The sequence below is a fragment of the Periplaneta americana genome, chromosome 1 (assembly GCF_040183065.1).
Source record: "Periplaneta americana isolate PAMFEO1 chromosome 1, P.americana_PAMFEO1_priV1, whole genome shotgun sequence".
Lineage (NCBI taxonomy): Eukaryota > Metazoa > Arthropoda > Insecta > Blattodea > Blattidae > Periplaneta > Periplaneta americana.
The window spans coordinates 53,588,043-53,610,631 of record NC_091117.1 but is presented as its reverse complement, the minus strand read 5'-3'; the positions used below and the strand labels follow the sequence as shown (position 1 = coordinate 53,610,631).

The 22,589-nt window shown below is 34.0% G+C and overlaps 1 protein-coding gene across 1 annotated transcript in view; it reads left to right on the top strand.

The window, feature by feature from the left end:
• LOC138695776 (calpain-7-like) overlaps nt 1-22,589 on the top strand; it is a 35,562-nt gene that overhangs the window by 4,555 nt on the left and 8,418 nt on the right. The window contains exons 3-13 of the mRNA XM_069819970.1: nt 2,974-3,140; nt 6,291-6,498; nt 8,952-9,271; nt 10,959-11,091; nt 13,032-13,222; nt 16,278-16,505; nt 17,315-17,559; nt 18,277-18,485; nt 20,967-21,172; nt 21,939-22,171; nt 22,349-22,498. Of these exons, the coding sequence (XP_069676071.1) occupies nt 2,974-3,140; nt 6,291-6,498; nt 8,952-9,271; nt 10,959-11,091; nt 13,032-13,222; nt 16,278-16,505; nt 17,315-17,559; nt 18,277-18,485; nt 20,967-21,172; nt 21,939-22,171; nt 22,349-22,493 (2,285 nt within the window). The 3' untranslated portion in view covers nt 22,494-22,498. The remainder of the gene's footprint in view (nt 1-2,973; nt 3,141-6,290; nt 6,499-8,951; nt 9,272-10,958; nt 11,092-13,031; nt 13,223-16,277; nt 16,506-17,314; nt 17,560-18,276; nt 18,486-20,966; nt 21,173-21,938; nt 22,172-22,348; nt 22,499-22,589) is intronic.

Genomic DNA, 22,589 nt, shown 5'->3' with positions numbered 1-22,589 from the left:
TGCCCGCCTTGGTGTATGTGTCCAGAACCATCCAGTGTAAGATGATAGTGGACGACTTTCTTCTCCATTCTTCATAATTACATTTAGTTCATTAAGCGTGTGTTATGTGAATGAATCAACGTGTTAATGCAGTGATCATTTCACATATATAATCTCCAATACACCTCTAACATCCATGACTGTCTGAAAATTGATGTTGAAAGTTCTGCGCTTGTTATCTGTTATGTATTAATGCGCGTGAGCCTATAATGCCAACAGTGTATTTCTACGACGCCATCCCAACGCAATAAGAAATAGTGCAACTCTTTTTCTTTATAAATTGTCTTATTTGTGGATAATCCCCAAATAATTTTGTTGATTTTGAATCAGACAATACTAGTCTTAATTTCAAAACAAGTTTTAGAGTGAAATCGTGATAACCAATTTCTACGCCCGAGCCAGCCATTAATTCTTTAATGGAGGCACCATATTTTTATGTTTTGGCTTTTATATCACCTGCATGCAACCCACATAACCCTGCGGTAGCTGAGTGGTCAGACTCCAGCCTGTCACACAGGCGGCCCAAGTTCTAGACCTGGTCTGGCCTGGGATTTTTCAAATCCATAGTGACACTAGTGGAAGACAAGTTAGGGTTTTTCTCGAGGTTCTCCCGTTTTTCCCCATATTAGGCATGTACATCATTTTGTCACCATTTCTCCATTTTGTCATTCTATAGCTTTCCCCAATTGTCTGCTGGCAACGAACGGAGGGAGCTGGCCTAGGGACGAGGAGGAGTTGTCTCTTCGAAATCTGGATACGCAGCGAACCTTAGTGTAACAGGTGTCGCAGTGCTGGGCCATAGTGTCCTCCTCCTGTAAATTCGATTCCATTCCAACCCCGAAACTTTTTGGAGGGTCGCACCTGCCATTGGTTAGTGGGTCCATATGACCTAGCTGGGAGGATTTTCAGACAACTCCACCAACCATATCTCCTATTCACCACTTAGGGGACGCTTATGCATGCCATTGCAGGTCAGCATGTTGAAATGACATTTCCTTCATTTTTAATTATGATATAAAAATGTGTAAGATGGGTGTGTTGCTCTTAAATGGAGAAGTGAAAATTGCTAGGATCCTTATGAATTGAATAGTCGCCCAGAACAAGGTTGTAACCCTCATTTCTTACATGCTGACTTTTTCATGGATCCAGACTCTTAATGATGTGCTATGGGTAATGTTTGCACTCGAATTAAAATCAACATACATGTCTGATTGTTAATCATATTGTCAATCTTGCTCTAAAAATTGAAAGTATGTACCTACAGTACAATGTGTTTTCCCCCATTTCTGAAGAATTTCGTATTTGCAGGTTACAACCCTGTTCTGGGCAGCTATTCAATTGTGATCAATGATTTTTTTAATAACATGTACAGTGTTTAAAGCAACTTCAGATTAGTTTATAGTGCTCCAGAAAGAATGTTAGTGTAAGGCTGCATACTCTAATCTTTAATTTATATCAGACAATGGTCCCACAGTATACAAGTTTTGGTAGAGAAATGCAATTAGGATTGCATTAAAGCAGTTTGATAACTTCCTCATTGAATTAAAAAAAAAAACACTTGTCTTTTTCATGTCATATCTGATTATGAAAGTTCCTAAAACAGAATAAAGTAAAGAGATTCAATAACGGGTCAGATGTTTAAATGTCAAAGTAAAATAATGTGAGTGCCATCTCATTATGATCCTGATAGACTCGAGACCGTGAACTACATGCTTGAGCAGACTACAAATTCAGTACAGATTGGTAGTCCATTGGAATCAAAACCATTGTAAACAAAGAACTTTAAGAATAGTTGCAACAAAATCAGAGAAAGTTACTAAATGACATTGAATTATAGATGGCATAATTATTATGTAGAGCCTGATGAACCAAGAACATTGGTGAAAATCTTTTTTTCATTTGTCTACAGGGACACAATTGCCTGACTACTCATATACTTTGGCTTACCATCTTACCAGTGGTCCTCTGTATAAAGATCTGTACCTTTTGAACTTTAATTTCGGAAAGCTCATGTCAGTTTCTGAAAATTAACCTCAATTTCGAAAATGGTTAATTCATATTCCGAAAAAAATTTTATTATATAGGTTAAAATGAAATTGATTCTCCATATTCTCTTAAGAGAACAGAAATATTGTAGCTACACAGTCATTCAGTGAACAACGTTTAGTGGCAATATTCGTTTAAATGGCAACAAGAATTGTTACGATCATCATAATTTGTATTGCACAATCCTAAGCAAGTAGTGGAGGAGGTTGGTTCGTTTTGTGCAAGTGAGGCGAAGTACTGTGTAACAGGTTTTAGGAACTTTCATATCAGATATGACATTCACAGCTGCCCTGGAGTTAAAGAAAAAGACCATTTTTTTTTTTAATTCATTGAGGAAGTTATCAATCTGCTTTAATGCAATTCTAATTGCATTTCTCCATCAGACTTGTAAAGTAGTCGTCAATAGTAAACAAAAATTTAATTCAGTATAATATTATTCAAAATAAAAATAATTTAAATAATATTAAAGATTTCTAAAATTAGATTCTTCTTTTTCGAAATTGAATTTCCTTTTCCTGAAATGAATTTTACATCTTTCGAAATTTAGATTTAAAATATGTAAATTCAGAATTTGAGACATCTATTAGTTTGCAGTAGACAGTGTTAAGATGTAACAGTATGTATTGCGAAGTTAGACAATTAATGACATGTTGTTGAGTGCCAGTTCATTCTTGTAAATACATAGTAGATATTTACGGAGTTCACAGCTTTGCTATAGTCATGTAGTGACAGGATTTAATGTTACATAATATGGAGAAAATAAACCTAAATATTTATACTAATATGACCTAGGTAAATGTCCAAAAGATAATAAAGATTCGCCGTGGAAGAGATTATGAAGATGACAGAACCAAAACATGTGTAGTTTATTTCTATTATTGCTTACAGAAATGAATCAGGAAGCTACTTCACATTCTGCTGAGCATTTGGCAAGTCACAAGCAGCTACAACGATGCCATTTTCTGTTCAATCAAGCTTTGGATGCTGATGAAGCAGGCAACAAAGATGAAGCTGTGCAACTGTATACTCAAGCTGTTGAGCTTGGACTCAATGCAGTAAGTTCTTTTTAGCTTACTAAGTTTTGAAACCGTTTTCATGTTTCTCGCCTTACATATCTCCATGCTAGAGCCTTTAAGGGTCCAGACTGACTAGCCAGCTGCTGGCCTCACATCCAAACACCGAAGCAGAAGTAGACGATCATCCAACCAGAATGGAGGTATCTTGCAGTTAACACGATCCCCCCCCAGCCGTTGCAGTTGGCTTATGCAACTGGATTTCACTACCTATTGTAGCTTTCCAAGTGCATCACTATGCTGGGTGAGCACCAGAACCATACACTGATCCAAATTTCACTTCCTCCATGAGGACTCGAACCAATGCACATTCCATAAGGCGAGTCCTAGGCAAGATGCCTTAGACCATGATGCCACGGCATGGGACTGAACATGTCTCAAAAAGTGAAATATTTTTATTGAATATGATGAATTTATTTTCAAAGGGAGTATTATGTACATTGTGGCACATCAGCAAGGCCGTTTGCACATTATTTCATTTCTAGTTCTTTTTGAGTGCCTGAATTTGCTTTCTCTTATTCATTGTGAGATATTTTAAATTTCATCACTGGCTCGAGCTACATTAGGCTTTTGGATCCAGGTTACTATGGCTTTGAATTGACTGTGTTACTGCTAAGAAAATAGCAGCATGCTTAGGATAATCTCTATGTAAAGGAACAGGACCTGTGACGAATCTACATAGTTATTATTCTAGGGAGTCCATTGTAAATGCCACTTGCTCCATCAAGTTGGTGATCATGTGTGCTGTAGATTGATTTGAATAATGTGTGCTTCTGTTAATAGTTACCAAAGTGATGAATGCCAACTGGAGAACTAAGTATCGCTTACATCCCTATGCCCTGTTCATACTGTAGGCTACTATGTTGTCTTAGACTTGACTTGTGATGTACCATGGAATATGGAACCATGTTGCACAGGAATGGCGGTGATTATGATTATGATAGTTGTGATTAGGGCAATGGAGAAGAGTTGGAATGCTGATACGAGAAACCTGCACCCAAGGAAGTAGGGATGGAGCTTATCACTGAACTATATATTGAAGATCATTCCGATATTATACAGTATTTATGGTGTTTTGTCACACATGTGGTTTCAGTATTATTAAAATGAAACAAAATAATAATATGATCTAGTAAACACATAATGGACATCTATGAGATGACTGCATTTATACAATATGCGAGTGACCTTAAATACACGATAATTTAGAGTACGAAACTAAATAATCGAAATAATTCTTTATTTATGTACGGTAATAGTAATGCACTTATATTGTATTTTGTGTGAAATAGAATAGTATGCGTTCATATACTCCACTATAATAATATTTTAATAAAATTGGAGATATGCTAGTGCTTTAACAGCTGACCATTTAGGTCCGGAACTTACAATAGATTTAAAATAACTCTGCAAATAAAAAAAATGGATAAATATTGACGGATTAACTACTGATTTATAAAATATTATATAGTTTTCAAGAAAAAGTTTGAATATGTATATTGCTCTTACCTCAACATCGCAGTGAAGGAAAACAAATGGCAGGCAACAAATAGTCTACAGGACGCAAGAAGAAAAACCTATTCTAAATTTTAATAATCAAATGAAACAATATTACAAAACAAAATGGCATTCACATATAAACTAAACCACATTCAAAATATCCTAGAATTCACAACATGATGAAATAAATATAATGACTGTAAGCTAACTTGTATAATATTGTAATTTAAACATCTTACCCACCATATGCAAGTGAAAATTTTATTATATAATATAATTATTTTTAACTAATGTAAATATGAATGTATACATATTAGGATTTTACATAAAAGAATACAAGTGTATTATGAACCAACATATAAATAATTAGTTTGCACTATGTAATTATTTAGCAAGTGAATGTAAATATTGATTTTCAGTAATGTAAACCTCACATGAACATAAGTTACAATGATATTGAAAATCATGGACTTCACACAATGTAACTAATAATATTGATAAGACCACTAAAAATAGAATGCATTATCCCGAAACGTGTTTGTTTATAAAATGAACAAGTTAACTGTATAGACGGTGAATATAATATGATAATAAAAAATAATAAAGTATAATAAATATTAAGTCAATTATGTATGCCTATATCTTATAAATGCATGATTAGATAAACTTCAAAATGTAATATTTCTTCGTATCATGTTCATTTTATTCTTTGTATGAATAACAAAAATAGGGAATTTCCAATTGAATGATTAAAACAAAGTAGTTGGAATCTTATACTAACTGAAATAAAAATTTGTGTGCACGCTTTTGCTTGCAGGGTGTCTGATACAATAAGCTAGCTGCTATCCACACAGGAAGGGAGGGAGAGGGAGCGCTTCAGACTCTCAGAAAGCCAACCGTCCAATAGAGCCAGTGGGCTACTCAAGCGATTTCAATATTTTCATACCATCTTTTGAGCACCTTGTAGTTCACATAATAAGCCATTTTTTTTGTATTCACTCTTTCTCTCCATTATCTTCCTTTATAAGAAAATTGAATAAAACTCAACATGACAGGTTTTAGAAGATTTCCTTGTAAGTTATAATGAATTTGTTTGCAGTCATAACCCTGTTGATGTCATACTCCAGAATCGAACTTATAAAATTTAATTGTCTTGTCCTCCTTCTTTCGTCTCACTTTCGTATTAAATCACTAAAGTTAAGTAAATTTATAAATTTTATTATAGCAAGTTTTTGTTCTTTTAAATGATAGCTGCCATTTTATGACTAATGTCATGAACACAAATATTACATAGAGACTAAAGCGACGTTTTTAAGAACTTACTGGTCATTTTAACCAAAATGTTCTAGACTGGGTTCAAGCATTGTTCCTGCTTATCCTACAGACAGGCAATGCTGCCATTTTTGCTAGTTTATCTGCTTCATAAGTGTGACCATAATCATCTTTTCCTGTTGTGCGATTGGTCATTAGTTTACTACAGACATTTGCTGCTATATTATCACTTGCTTTGTGTTAACACATTTGTATTAATTCTCTTGTGTGTATTTATAAGAAGATAGCCTTTCTTTTTCATACTGTTATAATTTTGTGTAGAATTAGTCATATTTAATTTGTTGTGTTTAATTTCTACAGCGGTCTTCAACTACTGATTCCGAATTACAAAAAAAGTTAACAACTTTGGCTCGTAAAGCTCTTGAACGAGCTGAGGAGCTGAAGGGAATCTCCCCTTTGCAAGAGGAAAAATCAACAAAGCAAGTATCTGTACAACCGAAATTGAACACAGTACCAGAGAACACCAGTTCCAATATAACTGTTCGTGCCACAGCTGCAGCTAGTAGAGGTATGGAAAAATCACAAGTACATAATAAGCCTTTAACCTTGTCATGATAGTCGAAGATCTCCCCAGAAAAAGGATGTACTAACGTCAAATTCTTGAAATACTGTATGTGATTTACGTGGAACAATGAATTTTAAAGCATTTATTTGTAACAAAATATTTTTATTAATGGAGAAAATTCGTTCTGGCACCAAGAATCGACCCCAGGACTCTCAGCTTGCCATGTTGAATTTTTCTCCAATAATAAGTATCTACGTGATGACTACATAAAAATCATTTGATTACACAATATTCAATAGAGGACGGCAAGGTCCTCAATAAGAATATATATAAACAAATTATTGAATTTAATGGTTGAATAAACTTGTATCCTTGTTTAGTCAAATGGTTGTGATAGTAAATATAGATCTAAAGAAATATGCCTCTGAAATTATTTTCCCTTCTCCTGAAACATGAATTACAGTTTTGTTGGTTACATCCTTATTCTGGAAAGACCTTCAATTATTTCGAGACAGAAATAACTATCTCATGACTAGAAACATGAATTTAAAACGAAATGAAATCGCAGAAAATTATCACCGCGAATGTTGTTTGGCTAAATAATTCCCAAGTGAAAAATTGTTCTTATTGCATGAGTGCATTCTATTATTTTTCTATGAAAGCAGAGGTTACAGACACATATGTAAGCTTTCTGGAATATGAAATTTAGTGATAAAATATATTTGGTGTCCTTGCAGTAAAACAAGTGAACATTTTTTTTGAGTTTAATATATTATAACATTTTATTGTGAAATGCTTAAGTTATTATGTCTTTATTTTAAACTACATATTTATTTGTATTTTAATATTACACACATTTTATTGCAAACTGACTTTAACAGTAATTGATAGTATAATTATTATTATAATTAATTACAGTTCTGAGATGACCTTGTGTGCTTGATGTAAGCATTTGAATGCTAGCATTTACTCTTAAACTTTCCACCATGTTAGAATAAAACAATTGAATTCATTGGAGAAAAAAAAACCACATTAGTTTTGATAGCATAAAACTATGAGTGTAGCTCAATTGCCATTGGTCAATCAAGCATCAGTAAGTTTAATGATTGGCTGATAAATGTTAGCGTTGAATTATCATAAGCTCAATGTAATTATCAGGAAAATTATCAGCATTTGGGGAATTAACGTGATAGTTTTTACGTGGTATCAAGTAATTTTACAATACTGACAGTGATTGTAATTACTCATTTGACAACAGTGTGGTTGGGATTAAAAGTTCCAATCTCTCGTGAATGAGGCATTTTGGAATCTTTTTTGATAAATTAACATATGTGAGACATTTCGTGGCTTATTTTCAGCAGGATAACGACAGAGTTCATACTGTTAATGTACTCAAAACAGAATTGCGCCAGATATTTTGGTGCAGAATTATTAGCGGGAATTTTTGGCCTCATTTTCAGACTTTATAACTTGTGATTTTTATTTCTGGGGAATGCTAAAAAAACAAAGCACATACAAATTCTCAAACTCCACTCATGAAATTACCGGCTACAAAATAATAGGACCATTAAGGGAGTTGATACTGATCATAGACCTTATGTTGAGACCCACCAAAATTTCCCTCCGGGTCCATGAGATACTAGGGCAATCCTAATGCATAAACATTTTATTAAAAATTATTAAGTATGTATGAAAGAGTTTAGATTGAAATTTAATTAATCTTTACTATTAGTAAAAAACTTGCCCAGACATGTTCAAACATTTTTAACAAGAGCCAGAACAGGTCACATTGTCACACAATTGTACCTACACTGATTTCACATTTCTGATAATCCTACTTGTCTGTGGTGTAATAATCATGATGAAGATCTGGAACACATTCTTCTATACTGTCCATCCATAAATCACAAAAGAAGTAAATTAAAATCGTCAGTACCAGTTGCAGAAAACACAGCCCTGCAGTATATATTGACTACACCCCAACTCTGGCTACTAGCAACAGGCATCTATAATGAACACCGATCAAAATACCCCTCATTTCTCGTGAAAAACAACTGAATAGACTACAGTGGACTATAGTGAACTTATGTTGTCAGCAAACAGCTGGATACATTAAGAAGATTGATTGATTTACTGTTAGTATTCTAGTTGATTGACAGTACTCTGTATTTCTATTACTACCACCATTAAAAACCTATACAATTTTGATAATTAGAAGACTATGAAAAGATTTGCAGTTTTAGCCTCCAGTTTTTATGAATTTCAATATTGATGATACTGATTCATTACAACTGTTTATCATTTTGGCAGCACTGCTTAATTCTGAATTTATTTAGATAGAGAAGAAGAAAGCCAAGCTTTTATAAAGACAAATGATTCTTTTGAAGAGTCCTAAAATTACATAATACTATATACATTATTCTTAAATGTATAGTGACTGGTGAAAACTGTTGCAGGAACGGGAAAGCCTCAGCTGCATAGAGGTAGTAGTGCTCACCTTAAGGTTGCAGGTGGCCAAGATACATATACAGAGGAAGAGAAACGTGTTCTTCTCCAGACATCTGCTATAAATAACAAAGAATATGTCCCGTTCATGAGTGTGGATCTCAGCGAACGCTTCCAGTATTCACTTCCCTTCACAGACAAAGATGGACTCCTAGCTCTGTCACCAAAACAAAGAAGAGACTTCGCTCGTTGGGCACGTCCAGATGAGATCAGTCCAGAACCTAAGCTGTTGATGGGTCAACATGTAGACTATTTCAGCATTAAGCAGACGGTAAGGTACAGGATCCCTGTAACATTTTTCTCTAATTTGTTTTATATCATCACTTGATCGATGTAATGGTAAAATAAATCTATTAGGACTTTTAAAATGAGGCATCTACCAGGTCATAGTCATATACAGAAGGCAGTGAAAAGTTACCGCATTATGCAGGGGACGTCAGGGAACAGATTGCCCGGAATCCATTGCTTGACTCATTGGTCAGCTGTAGCAGTGCTGGCAAGTGTTCACTTTCATTACGGCAGGCCTGAATTATTAGTTAAGAGTTACCTAATGGATGAATGAAGTTAAAAACTTATGTAGATCTTACCTTTCATCAAAGTAGCTGTTGAAAATGATGTGCCTCGTGTTAAAAAATTCTGAAACACTCTTTGTATCTCCGCATCTGAAATTTCAGATATCACTCGTCTGATTTCATTCTTCAGGAGATTCAAAAGTATGTGGATTGTTCTTGTACACTTTCTGTTTTAAAGTTCCCCACAAATAAAAATCACAGACACTTAAATCAGGGGAATGATTATACCCTCTTCTATGGTTCTGTTTTTTTGCTTAAAACAGAACCTGTTTCTCGCTATTTTCTGAATAACTTGGTTATATATTGTCTTGAAAGCATTGCAGCGTCATGGAACTGACATAGGAACTTGCGAACGATACTGTCATACGATTTCTTCTTTAGGAGAAATGTCTCCATTGTGCAATACTATACGTCACCATACTGATAAAGAACACAAATAATGTTCAGTAACAAGTGTAATAATGCAACACTACGTAATAACGTGTGCTCAACAAACACGTCAACTGTGCTTCTCAGTGTCCGTGCACTCTATCCCCAACACTCGGGGAATTTTAGGTCTACCGTAATGAAACTGAACACCTGTCCACGCTGTTACAGCTTACTGGTGAGTCGAGCAATGGATTGCGGGAAATCTGTTCCCTGACATTCCCTGCATAATGTGGTAACTTTTCGCTGTCTCTCTCTGTACATACCACTATATCCCATAATAATTTTACAATAGCTGGGTGGTAAGTGTTAAACCCATTTTTGATCATTTTTGACAATTTTCTTAACTGCTATGTATGAATCATCTTTAAAAACCTTTGCAACATTTTGTTTACTTAAATCAAGTGTCAAAGACTGCTGTAGCTTCAGAGGTTCTGCAAAGATTAATCTAAATAAAGGAGTAAACTTGAGCATGGTGGATGGATCACAGTTGGAGCGTGGGACAAACTCACACATACTTAACCTACATGTAGGATGGTTATAAATTGTGATTAAATTAAAGATAGGGACTTAAATCCAAGGAGCAACAGTTCAGATATTGAGAAGGAGATTAGTTTGTCAAATGGGGAATGAACTTCCATCAGTCTGTTAATATTAAACTGGATTAGGTTAAAAGTAATTAAATACATTGAAATAAATGTAAGCTGTTCATATTTAACTTCCAGCCTGGACTTTTATATTAAAATTGGTTTTGGAAAACACTTTCCTTATCGAAGAATATTGTGTATATTTATATACTTTAGCCTTAATGGAAAGGAAAGTGTAATAATTTATACATACTAGAACACAGACTGAGTAAAAATTAAAAAGTGATATATAGTAATTTTTCAATAAACTGCTATTAAGATTTATGCCTTTACGTAGGTTTTCTTTATTTAGTGTTGAATTACCATATTACAGGTTGTGTCAGATTGTTCATTTGTGGCATCTCTTGCTGTAAGTGCTCAGTATGAACGCCGATTTGGCCGTCGACTAGTCACTTCAATAATCTATCCTCGAAACAGTAAGAAGGAGCCTATATACAATCCATTTGGTAAGTAGTTATTATTATTATTATTATTATTATTATTATTATTATTTTAGTTGATTATTTAATGATGATGTCCCATTATTTAAAATGTCTTAATCTGGTACTTAATTTGGAAAAGATTCTGGAGTGTTATTTCTTGTGATTTGTAACTTAAAAAAAAAAAACAAGATTTTGGTTTGATACACAGTACTTACTTACTTATTTATAAATGGCTTTTAGAGAACCTGGAGGTTCATTGCCATCCTCACATAAGTCCACCATCGGTCTCTATTCTGAACAAGATTAATTCAGTCCCTTACCATCACATCCCACCTTCCTCAAGTCCATTTTAATATTATCCTCCTATCTACGTCTCGGCTTCCCCAAAGGTATTTTTCCCCTCAGGTCTCCCAACTAATATACTATATGCATTTCTGGATTCACCCATTTGTGCTACATGTTTTGCCCATCTCAAATGTCTGGATTTAATATTCCTAATTATGTTAGGTGACGAATACAATGCGTGCAGTTCTGCGATATGTAACTTTATCCATCTCAGCCCCAAATATTTTTCTAAGCACTTTATTCTCGAACATCCTTAATCTCTGTTTCTCTCTCAAAGTGAGAGTCTAAGTTTCACAACCATAGAGAACAACCGGTAATACTATAACTGTTTTATAAATTCTAGCTCTCAGTTTTTTTAAACCAGACTAGATGACAAAAGCTTCTCAACTGAATAATAGCGGCATTTCCATATTTATTGTGCGTTTAATCTCATGAGCGTCATTTATACATATGTTACTGTTGCTCTAAGATATTTGAATTTTTCTACCTCTTCACAAGGGATAAATTTCAAATTTTTATATTCCCATTTCGTACTTTGTTCTGGTCACGTGACATAATCATATACTTTGTATTTTCGGGATTTACCTCTAAACCTATCTGTTTACTTACTGCAAGTAAAATTCCCATGTTTTCTCTAATCGTTCATGAATTTTCTCTCAATATATTCACATCAACCGCATAAACAAGCAGCTGATGTAACCTGTTCAATTCAAAATCCTATCTGTTTTCCTGGTCTTCCCTAATGGCATATTCTGAGCAAAGTTAAAAAGTAAAGATGATAGTGCATCTTCTTGCTTTAGCCAGCAGTGAATTGGAAAAGCAGCCAACAGAAACTGACCTATACGGACTCTGCTGTATGTTTCACTGAGACAATTTTAATTAATCGAACTAGTTTCTTGGGAATACCAAGTTCAATAAAAATATTATGTAAAACTTCTTTCTTAACCGATTCATATGCCTTTTTGAATTTCATGAATAATTGGTGTACTGTGTCCTTATACTTCCACTACAGTTAGTCTCTTCCCCCTTCTTAAAGTTAGGTACAATTATGGACTCCTTCCATTGTTCTGGTACAATTTCCTTTTCCATATAGCAAGTACAAGCGTATAAATTTCATTAGACACTGTGTTTCCACCCTCTTGTATTAATTGTGGATCCTGTAAGAATTTCAGTTTTGCCTGTTCCTTTCTTTCTACTACGATGAAGCAATATTCATCAAATCATGGTTTCTTTTCTTAGTTTGATACGTAATACAAGATAATAAATTGAATAGATATATGAAGAGTCCACTGCAAGAATGATGGATGTCATTTGGAATACATTTTGCAGGAGAAGCAATTGAAAGTTTGAAATGCTTAGCGGTCAAAGCTTAACTGTGATTTTCCGATCATTACTGGACAATGACTATCAGTGTTAATGCCATATAACTCTGTATGTACTTTCTATATGTCTTAAGCTATGCATTGGCAGTCTTGGTTCATTTTCGACAAGAAAGTGACATCCATCATTCTTGCAGTGGACTCTTCATATATTTTAGGCTTTTTATTTTGTAATATCTGTTTTGTAGGTTTAACAAAATAGATGCTAGAACTTAAGTTTTTCTGGAAAATATGTTACAGGAAAGTATATGGTGAAGCTACATATAAATGGAGTACCTCGCAAGGTTATAATTGATGACCAACTGCCTGTAGGGAAACGAGGTGAACTTCTATGCTCATACTCAACTAACAAAGGTGAATTATGGATCTCACTATTGGAGAAGGCGTACATGAAAGTAATGGGAGGTTACGACTTCCCAGGATCAAATAGTGTAAGTCATATTCTTTTATTGTTTTAAATGAAGATGAAAGAAGTGCTGGATTATTTAGAAGTGTAGTTGGGCTTTTTCCATCATGCTGATGAATGTAACAATTTTATAATGTTTCGAAGATTGGCTCTATGAGATTCTTACAGTCATCATTCACAATGAAAAAAGTGCAATGTAGAACTTTTCTACGTATATTTTAAGTATGATTTGAAACTTTCACGATAAGCGTGGTGCCAGATTTTTAGGTATTTGCATCATGTTCTAGATGTAGAGGCATCAAACGTTTTGGAGCTACCTGTTGTCTTCATTGTCAGGGAAGGTAGAGAAAAAAAGAATGGAGAAACCTATCTGTGGGATCTCTTGGTAATTTAACGAACAGATAGGTTTCCCCATTCACCCTTTTGGAGAACAGCTCTTGGCACTGGATCACTTTTCCCTACCTTTCCTAGTTGTGGAGCTGATTAGTACAGTAGTTCCAAATCATTGATATATACTAAGACACTGTGCAAATACCCCGCACCTTTTTATATCGTAGATTTCTTTGTTATTTAAAGTAAATTGTTACATAGAATTTGTATTAGGACAGCTTTGTGTACAAGAGTGCGAGTGAAATACATAGCATGCTGATATTTGAAACATTTTGCGTTGCGTTGGAGTTACATGGAACAAAATAATGGAACACCTGGCTATTGAAAATGTTCAATTCACTAACATTTTTATTCCAGTTCAGAATTTATTATTATTATTATTATTATTATTATTATTTATTATTATTTATTTATTTTTTTTTTGTATATTTTGTTGGGTGTTCTTAAGTACGCTGTTGTGTATACAATATATGCCCTTTATAATAACATGTTTGAGACTGTTCATTTTAAGAAGTCTCAATGATCTATACAAGCAATGCTAAGTTAACAGATTTCATGTTCTTTTTTCTCAGCAACCAGTAGATATAGAATCCTGAAATATTTATGTGTGATATTTTGTTAATTCGCTATGTATATTTATAACTCAAAGGCCCAGTTTCAATAATGACTTTGATTATACAGGGACATCATTTTATTTTTACTAACATTTTTAATATTAACCTGGCTATACCTTTGGATTAATGATTGAGAACCGGAAACACAGTTTGCTCCCCCTTCCACGACTGGAGTTCGATGATACTGGCGTAAAACACAAACAAATCACTTTACTAGGTACAGGAGGGAAGAAAAGTAGTTCATCCATTTACGTAAACTAGGAAATATCGCGATTTTGAGTTTGATAATTTTCATTAGGTTTTGTTTAATCAAAATACAGTACAGTATTAACAATAAGTGTTTTTACTCACGAACTGAGTTATCCATGCGAACGTGTTCATTATGCAATGTATACAGTATTATACTGTCTACAGCACATTAGCGTACGATCTAGACAATGAAGTTAAAATAAAAAATAATCATAATATGGATATTTAAACACATTTTTGAAAATGATGGTCGTTCATTTCGATACAGGCTTCAGTTCTTTTGTGCCTATTATCGCACTATAGACTATTGCATCTAATTCCAATTATCAGTTTCGTCCCTCATACTTAGTAGCCTAACTCATGTTGAAATAATTCTGTACCTACTTTATAAAAGAGTACCTTATGTACTGTAAATTCAGTCTTCACTTCTGCCCGACCCGCACAGATAAAATTACTCAGACATGCTATCTACTGTCCGTCCAAGTGGTTATGTCGCAGGATCGTAGAAAGGGGGGGAATCACGTGATAGTTAATTACTTAACGAGGCCCTTTTATTTAAGTTATTTTAAACAGTTGCATAATATTATGTAGACGTCCAATTAATTCCTAACAGAAATTAATGTTTTCAGAAAAGAGCGAAGAAAGCTCAGCCAATAGTCTTTATAGTGGAGTGAGCAGAAGCAGGTGGGGGAAATCGGGATGCGACGTAGGAAAACGGACGACAGTACCTGTGCGAAAATACGATTCAATACGGGAAGTTTTCGTCACTGGAAAACGCGAACATATTTCTGAAATGTACTATAATCACTAACTCAGTACTGCGGCCTTGGTTCTGTGTGTAACTTCGTTAGTAGAAGGGGTGGGAGTGAAGTACATTCAAAAACTCAGGTACAATAAAAGTTGAAGTAAAAATAAAATGATGTCCCTGTACAATTTTTTATATAAATGTCCAAGATTTGCTTAACTTTTTAAATTTTCATTTTTTCGTTCCAAAGTATATAATTAAAAAACTTCATATGTTCTAATTCTTTAGAGACTACTTAGTAAAATATGTGGGGAAAAAATCATAAAATTATTTCCAGTACCTATTAATTTGAGAAAAATTCGTTCTGACACTGGGAATCGAACCCGGGACCTCTCAGCTCTGACGCTGAGCGCTCTTTCCAACTGAGCTATGCCGACACATGATCCACGGTGCCGGTCGAACTGTCCTAATTTTATATCATCATGACCTGCATTTTGGACATACAGTATGTCATATATGCAGGAGCACATATTTAAATGACTATGGCCATGGTGAGAACTCATATATGTATATTTATTTCCAGTAGGTTTAGAGAAAAAGTTAGTATAAAAAAAGTTTTGAGAAAAATACATTTAAAATACCCCTACATTCCTATATGTTATGAAATTTTCGCTGACAGCATGCAGATAAATTTAATATTATGACTATTTATGAAATGAAAAACATGACATGTTATATACCACTTGAAAGCCAAGATTTTACAGATTATAAAACTACAATATTTTTTTTTTTTTCTGAAAAATTTCGAATTGTAAACCCCTTTATACTCTCCTTTATTGAATGAGTGTGTATGTTGGAAATAGCTGGACATTGACAAAAGTTACATGATTAAGAACTTCATATAGATGGAATTAGAAATGTTTATGGAGTAAATGGGCAAAAATGTAGTATGAAGACTGAAGTGAAAATAACATTTGGAGAAATATGGAGAAAGATAATTGTAGATTGTAAGACAATGTACTGGATAGTTGTTTAGGTCTAGTTTTTCCCCTTTTATGTTCTTATTATACCTTTTTTGACAGAATATTGACCTGCATGCTCTCACTGGGTGGATACCAGAACGAATGGCAATACGGGCAAATGAACCTGATTTCAATGCAGACGCTTTGTTCGATAAGCTGCTGAGTCGTTTTCACAAGGGAGATGTTCTGGTCACAGTAGCAACTGGTGAAATGAGTGAGACAGAAGCTGATAGGTCAGGTCTAGTACCTACACACGCATATGCTGTCCTTGACGTACGGAAAATCAAGGTAATCTCAACACAATACAAATTTTTTCTGTAAGATATTAATGTATTATAAGTTAAAGTGAATGCAATCAGTGATGAATTCAAGGCTGGACCAGATAGAAATTTTGCTCGATAAAAAATAGACCATCTTCCCTCTCTATTGTAATGAACTGCTAATAGCATTTTCTGTACATAAAGAACCAGTATTATTTATAGGGACCAGTAATAATTAATACGCTGTTTATGTAGTAAATTGTCAATGCTAATGTACATAAACTAGACTATTTACAAGATTATTATTACATTTTCTCATGCTTATGTTTATTTTAAAACTAACTGTTCCTAATTATCTTGAATGTTTGTGCAATAGAACATCTCGAAAATGATATTGTTAATGTAAAAGGAGTTACAGGACTTTATTTTTACGACTATTACTTAAGATTTTTGGTTTGTTTTATTTAACATGATGAGTGTAAGGCTTATTTTTGTTTCTTCGAGCTTTTGTGGGCCCACAACCTGTGGTGTACTCTGGTATGAGATCTTACCAAAGAAATGAGGGCTCAGTCTTCAACAGATCGCGTGACATTTGTGTTGGACAGGTTTTGTCAGTCATTTGACCATAGATCCATATTCGCCTTAGTATCATGTCTGTTTTGAAGAGTTTCTCCAATTTAAAAAGATTCTGAAATGAAGAAATCATAGTATTCTTCATAGTTGATGTCTTGATTGTTTAATAATTAAAATAAGCTTTAACTGATGTGATCTAATGTTTACAAAATGAAGAAATGATTAATCTCTTTCCTGTGTACATGTTTTCATATTTCTGGACAGAATGTCCGACTGCTGCAACTGAAAAATCCATGGTCACATGTTAGATGGAGGGGCAACTATTCTGAGCTGGACACTAAACACTGGACTCCAGAGTTACGTGAAGTGCTTAGTTTTGATCCGAACAGTGCAGCCATGTTTGATAATGGAATATTCTGGATAGACTATGAATCCATCCTGAGATTCTACGATGTGTTTTACTTGAATTGGAATCCAGGTCTCTTCTCGTACACATATTGCATTCACCAGTAAGTTGAACACCATTTTACTTCTGTTTTACAGTTCTACATGATTGTAATATTTTCTGCATCTGTAACTGCTGCTTGTCATTGTTTTTGCTCATGTCATCTTCTCATCTCTAATTCAATGAGACACTCCTTATTAGAGCATTCCCCTTTCCACAGGAGCATTGCGATGGAATAGAGTCAGTATAATACGATAAAATTTCATAAATTCATAATGAGATTCACCACCCAGTACCACAGCTGTCTACGAAAATTTATCTCTTTAAGTACCGTATATTATGTGTTTTCAACTTTGGCAGCTGGGTTTTCTTTCAGTTTGAGTTAGCTTTTCTTACTATGCTTCAATGACGACTGTCAGAAGTGACTTCATTTTGATAAGAGTGTAACTTTCAGATATAACCAACTAAGGTCTAATTCTCCTAAGTATTGAAAAATGCTCTTCAGCATCTTTATAATTTTGGTGCAACATACTGTACCATAATATGCTGGTAACAGCAGTTATAAAAGATATGAAGAATCAAGCATACTTTTACTTTATCTTAATCTGAAATTTTATTTAAAAAAAACTGGATGTGATGTTTGAAGAAGCTGTCGAAAGTGTGTTTAAATGTGTACCCTTGCCTGATCAGAAAAAAACTATACAAAGCCATTTCGTAATATTTAAATGGTTTGTAATTATTTCTTATCTGTGATTAATTCTAACATCTAAATATTTTTAAGATCATGGAATGCTGGAACGGGTCCTGTAAAGGATGCATACAACATTGGTGAAAATCCTCAGTTTCGCTTGGAAGTGGAGCCAGGTGTGAAAGGAGCATTATGGATCCTTCTTACTCGACATATCACACAAATAGAAGACTTCAAAGAGAACCGCGAATACATTACAGTATTAGTGTACAAGAATGATGGACGACGTGTTTATTATCCTTGTAGGTATTTTTATATGCTCTATATACACTGTTTTTCAAAAGGAATGACCCAATTTTAAAACCTTATATTTCCGCAACCACGAACCCCAAATGAATTAAATTTATACCAAGTGAATGGCCTCAGTTCAGAGTTTTATACAATTACCACTAGATTCCACTACTAGCGCCCATACTAACAGTACCATTAGTTATTGAGAAGATTGCCAATGCAACGAAAAACATTTTGAAATGCTGCAGGATTGACTATACCCACGAATGACTGAAGATTTCATTTTTTAGCAAGATGTAGCATCACCACATTAGCATAACAAAGTCGGTTTCTAAATGAAACATTGCCTCAGTTTGGATTGGATGCACAGGACCTCGAGATTTGACCCTACACTCTTGACCCCCAAGTTCTCCAGGCATCATCACACCATGTGATTTTTTCTTATGGATATATGTACAAGAATGTGTTTTAAGTTTCACCGTTACCTGCTGACTTAGATGAGCTCAAAAATAGAATCACAGTTGCAGTAAATTTTGTGACAGAAGACACTGTCTGATGTATTTGGAAAGAATTCAGCTATCGCTTTGATCTTGTCCGTACAGCAGGTGGAGGGCACATATTATAGCATTTATAATTATAGTGAGTGAAACTTAAGGACTTACTTAATAGTGTGTAATTTGTTTTGTAACCATAACCGATTTGCATTATTAAATGTAATTATTTAAAATTGGGTCATTCTTTTTGAAACACAGTGTATAACAGTGCTACTGTTAGCTTTCAGTGGGCTTTTAAATATATGCACCTTGTTCCATAACTTTATAAGTACATACAGTATGATGGTATCATGGTTTGGACTTGGTCATTGTTTCTTCCTTTTTTCCTGCAGAAAAATGTGGCTTCCTCTCTACCATTCTCATCCTTTGTGGATGCATCATGAATTGTGATCTGCACATCTCCAAGATATCACCTTTTTTTTCGGAAGAATTCTGTAATTTATTCCATTTTTTTTTTTTTTTTTTTCGTTTATTGTAAACAGAATTTATCCAGTCACATTAACCGTTAATATCTGGTGGCTTCTGCAGAGTGTATAAAATTGGTGTCAAATATTTTGGGAACATACTCCTAACACTACATACACTGCATACACTATATAGTTGCAAGTTTAATTTGGTACAAATCAGTTCTCGAAACAATGCAAAACAATGAGATAAGATAAGTCTCCACTTCTCTGATTGTATTGATCTCTGCTTAGCATACACAACCATTGAGTCACTGTAAATGAAAAGCCTTTAAGTAAGGTGTAGAGAGTTTTGTGTTGATTATTATCCATTTTTTTGAAATCCTTAATTCTTAGAGTTTTAATTCCTTCCTTGTCCTCTTCAGGAAAGCCAACGACTGCTAATGGCTTCATTGCCAGATGCAAGGCACTAGACAACAACAACAACAACATTTATCAAGTCGCTTGAATTCAAGCTTCGAAAAGTAAGCAAAATTATTCAAGTTAACTTCACGTCAAGAAAATAGATGTTTTCAAGTTTCAAGTAAAATTGAAATAATTTTTACTTTTTACTTGACTTGAGAATTGTGAACTGCATATGAATTCAAGCTCAAAAGGTGCGAATTCGCAAACCAGGTCTACAAAAGTAATCAAAATGGGTAATAAGCGAAATAATAAAACAATATCGATGTTTCTGAAGCTATATGAAGTTTGTCACATTCTATGGAACATAGAAAGCGTTTTATATTGGGAGAAATGCTAGAAATATGGCAATGAGGAAACTTTTCATCCCCTCCCATCTCCCAATACGTTCAGTGGTTAGTGGACTATAAGTATTGCTGCAACTGAAATTTCAATACACGTAACGTCGATTGACGCCAGTTTTCCTCTAATTTGATACAAGTATGACTTGACAATTTATTAATTGTAATTTGAACTCAGTTTACCTGAATTCATGCTACTTGATGAATGTGAACTCCACTTTATGTTGATGAATTCAACGTGTTCTGTAGTTGTAAAAGTTGTTACAAAAGTTTAGCAAAAAATCTGGGAAGCTATTTCACAATTGTGGAATTTATAGTCGATATATTGTGATATTCTTTTATTATACAAGTAATGGAATAATTAAAATAGTTGTTTGATAGAATATAATAGCTACTGTATTATAATATTGTAATAAGAAAATTTAACACTTTGTCATACTAAGTAAATTATATATGGATGGATACAGCACCTTATAGAAATGTCACACAGCTGTCTAAATAAAAAAATTTGAATCAGACATTATATAACATATATGTGTATAAATGAAATTGAATTTAAGTAAACTCACTGGTATTTATGTCCCCAATCAAGGTCCTTATTACTAAAATGTAGTGAGCAAGTTAAAATGTGTGAAATAATGAATATTGAAAACTCGTGTGGTTGTTTCAGATTAAACATTCTAGATTTTGAAAATAAACTAAAAATTTAAATGCTTACATTTTGATTACAGATGATCCAGCTCCATATATTGATGGAGTTCGTATAAACAGTCCACATTACTTGTGCAAACTAAGATTGGATGAAAGTACTGCAAGCCGCTACACACTTGTTGTCTCGCAGTATGAGAAGATGCACACCATTTACTATACTTTGCGTGTCTATGCTACTTGTCCATTCTCACTGAACAAGATAGGTAGCCCTTACCAGCACCAAAAGGTAAGTTTTATAGCAATATTACTTTCTCATTTTACGAAGTATCATCATCATTAACTCAACAACCCAGATGGGTCTTGACCTCCTTAAGAATTCCTCTCCAGACCTCTTGTGTGTGCGTGTGGCTAATTAGTTCTATAAGCTCCACTAGTAAACCGAAACAAAATTAAAACATTCAGAAACAACTCTAGTTTCATTCTCGAATCTGAGTGATGTATTCTATGTGCTGGTGTATTCCTGATATAGTGTAGAAATTCTTTTTTGTTTCTGTAATGTGTGGATACTGGTAAAGTCTTGTGGCATATAAGCACCACAGTAGAAAATATTCTTCATTAACATATGTTTCACTGTTAAAAGACTTAAAAACTATCTTTAATTTTGTACGGCTTCTACAACAGCAGAGAATCCTAAGATGAATATTTCGAGATAGGGACCCTTTGATCAGAGATGTCAACAAAAGGCTCTACAGCTCTTGACACATGAGATGCAGATAAATTGTGAAAAATGCTTTTTAATAAAAGCTGATATTTTCTAAGAATTTTTATAAACTACCAAATGACTTATCAGAGCATTAACACAACAGGCACCCTAACAGTTTTGCCTGTCTTTGGGAATATTCTTGACTTTGTCATCATCGTCTAAAATACTCACCTTAGGATCTTCTATCACCAGTATCATTTGACACCATGTATTCACGCACACATGCACATACATAGATTATTTTTTTTTTTATTTTTGGGTAGATCATTCATGGCTTGTTTCTCTGTAGAATTTAAATGGTCAGTGGAAAGGTGTCACAGCAGGGGGTTGTGGAAATCATCCCACACATCTTAACAATCCACGATATCAGATGAAATTGGAATCATCACACAACAATAACCAGATATTTTTGGATCTTAAGGGTCCGAAATCTTATCAGATTGGTCTGGATGTTATATGTGTCATAGCTAATGATTCCAATGCACCTGGTGTATTCAGGAAGAAAAACTCGGGCCCATTCAGGTGAGTAAATGAGTGAATATCGACATATTCTGATTTAGGAACATTTGAATATTAGAATGAAGCTGTATATCCTCTTAAATTACATTAATAATATGTTAGAAAACATTATTATAAATTACAGAGCTTTACAAATTTACAATCCATTAGTGAAATAAAAATTGAAATGTTTATTTTTAGGTCAGGCTTTGTGATAATGGATATGGAAGATGTGCCTGCTGGAACATATGATATTATTCCATCTACCTTTATGCCTAATCAAGAGAGTCCATTCATTCTGACAATAAAATCTTCCTGTCCATTCTCATTGGCTCAATTACAATGATAATGGTAAGTTTTTGATATTAATATTGGGAAAAGTAATAAAATGAGAGAGCAGGGATGGAGATAGAGGGAACAGAAAAGGAGCACACTTTTTCCT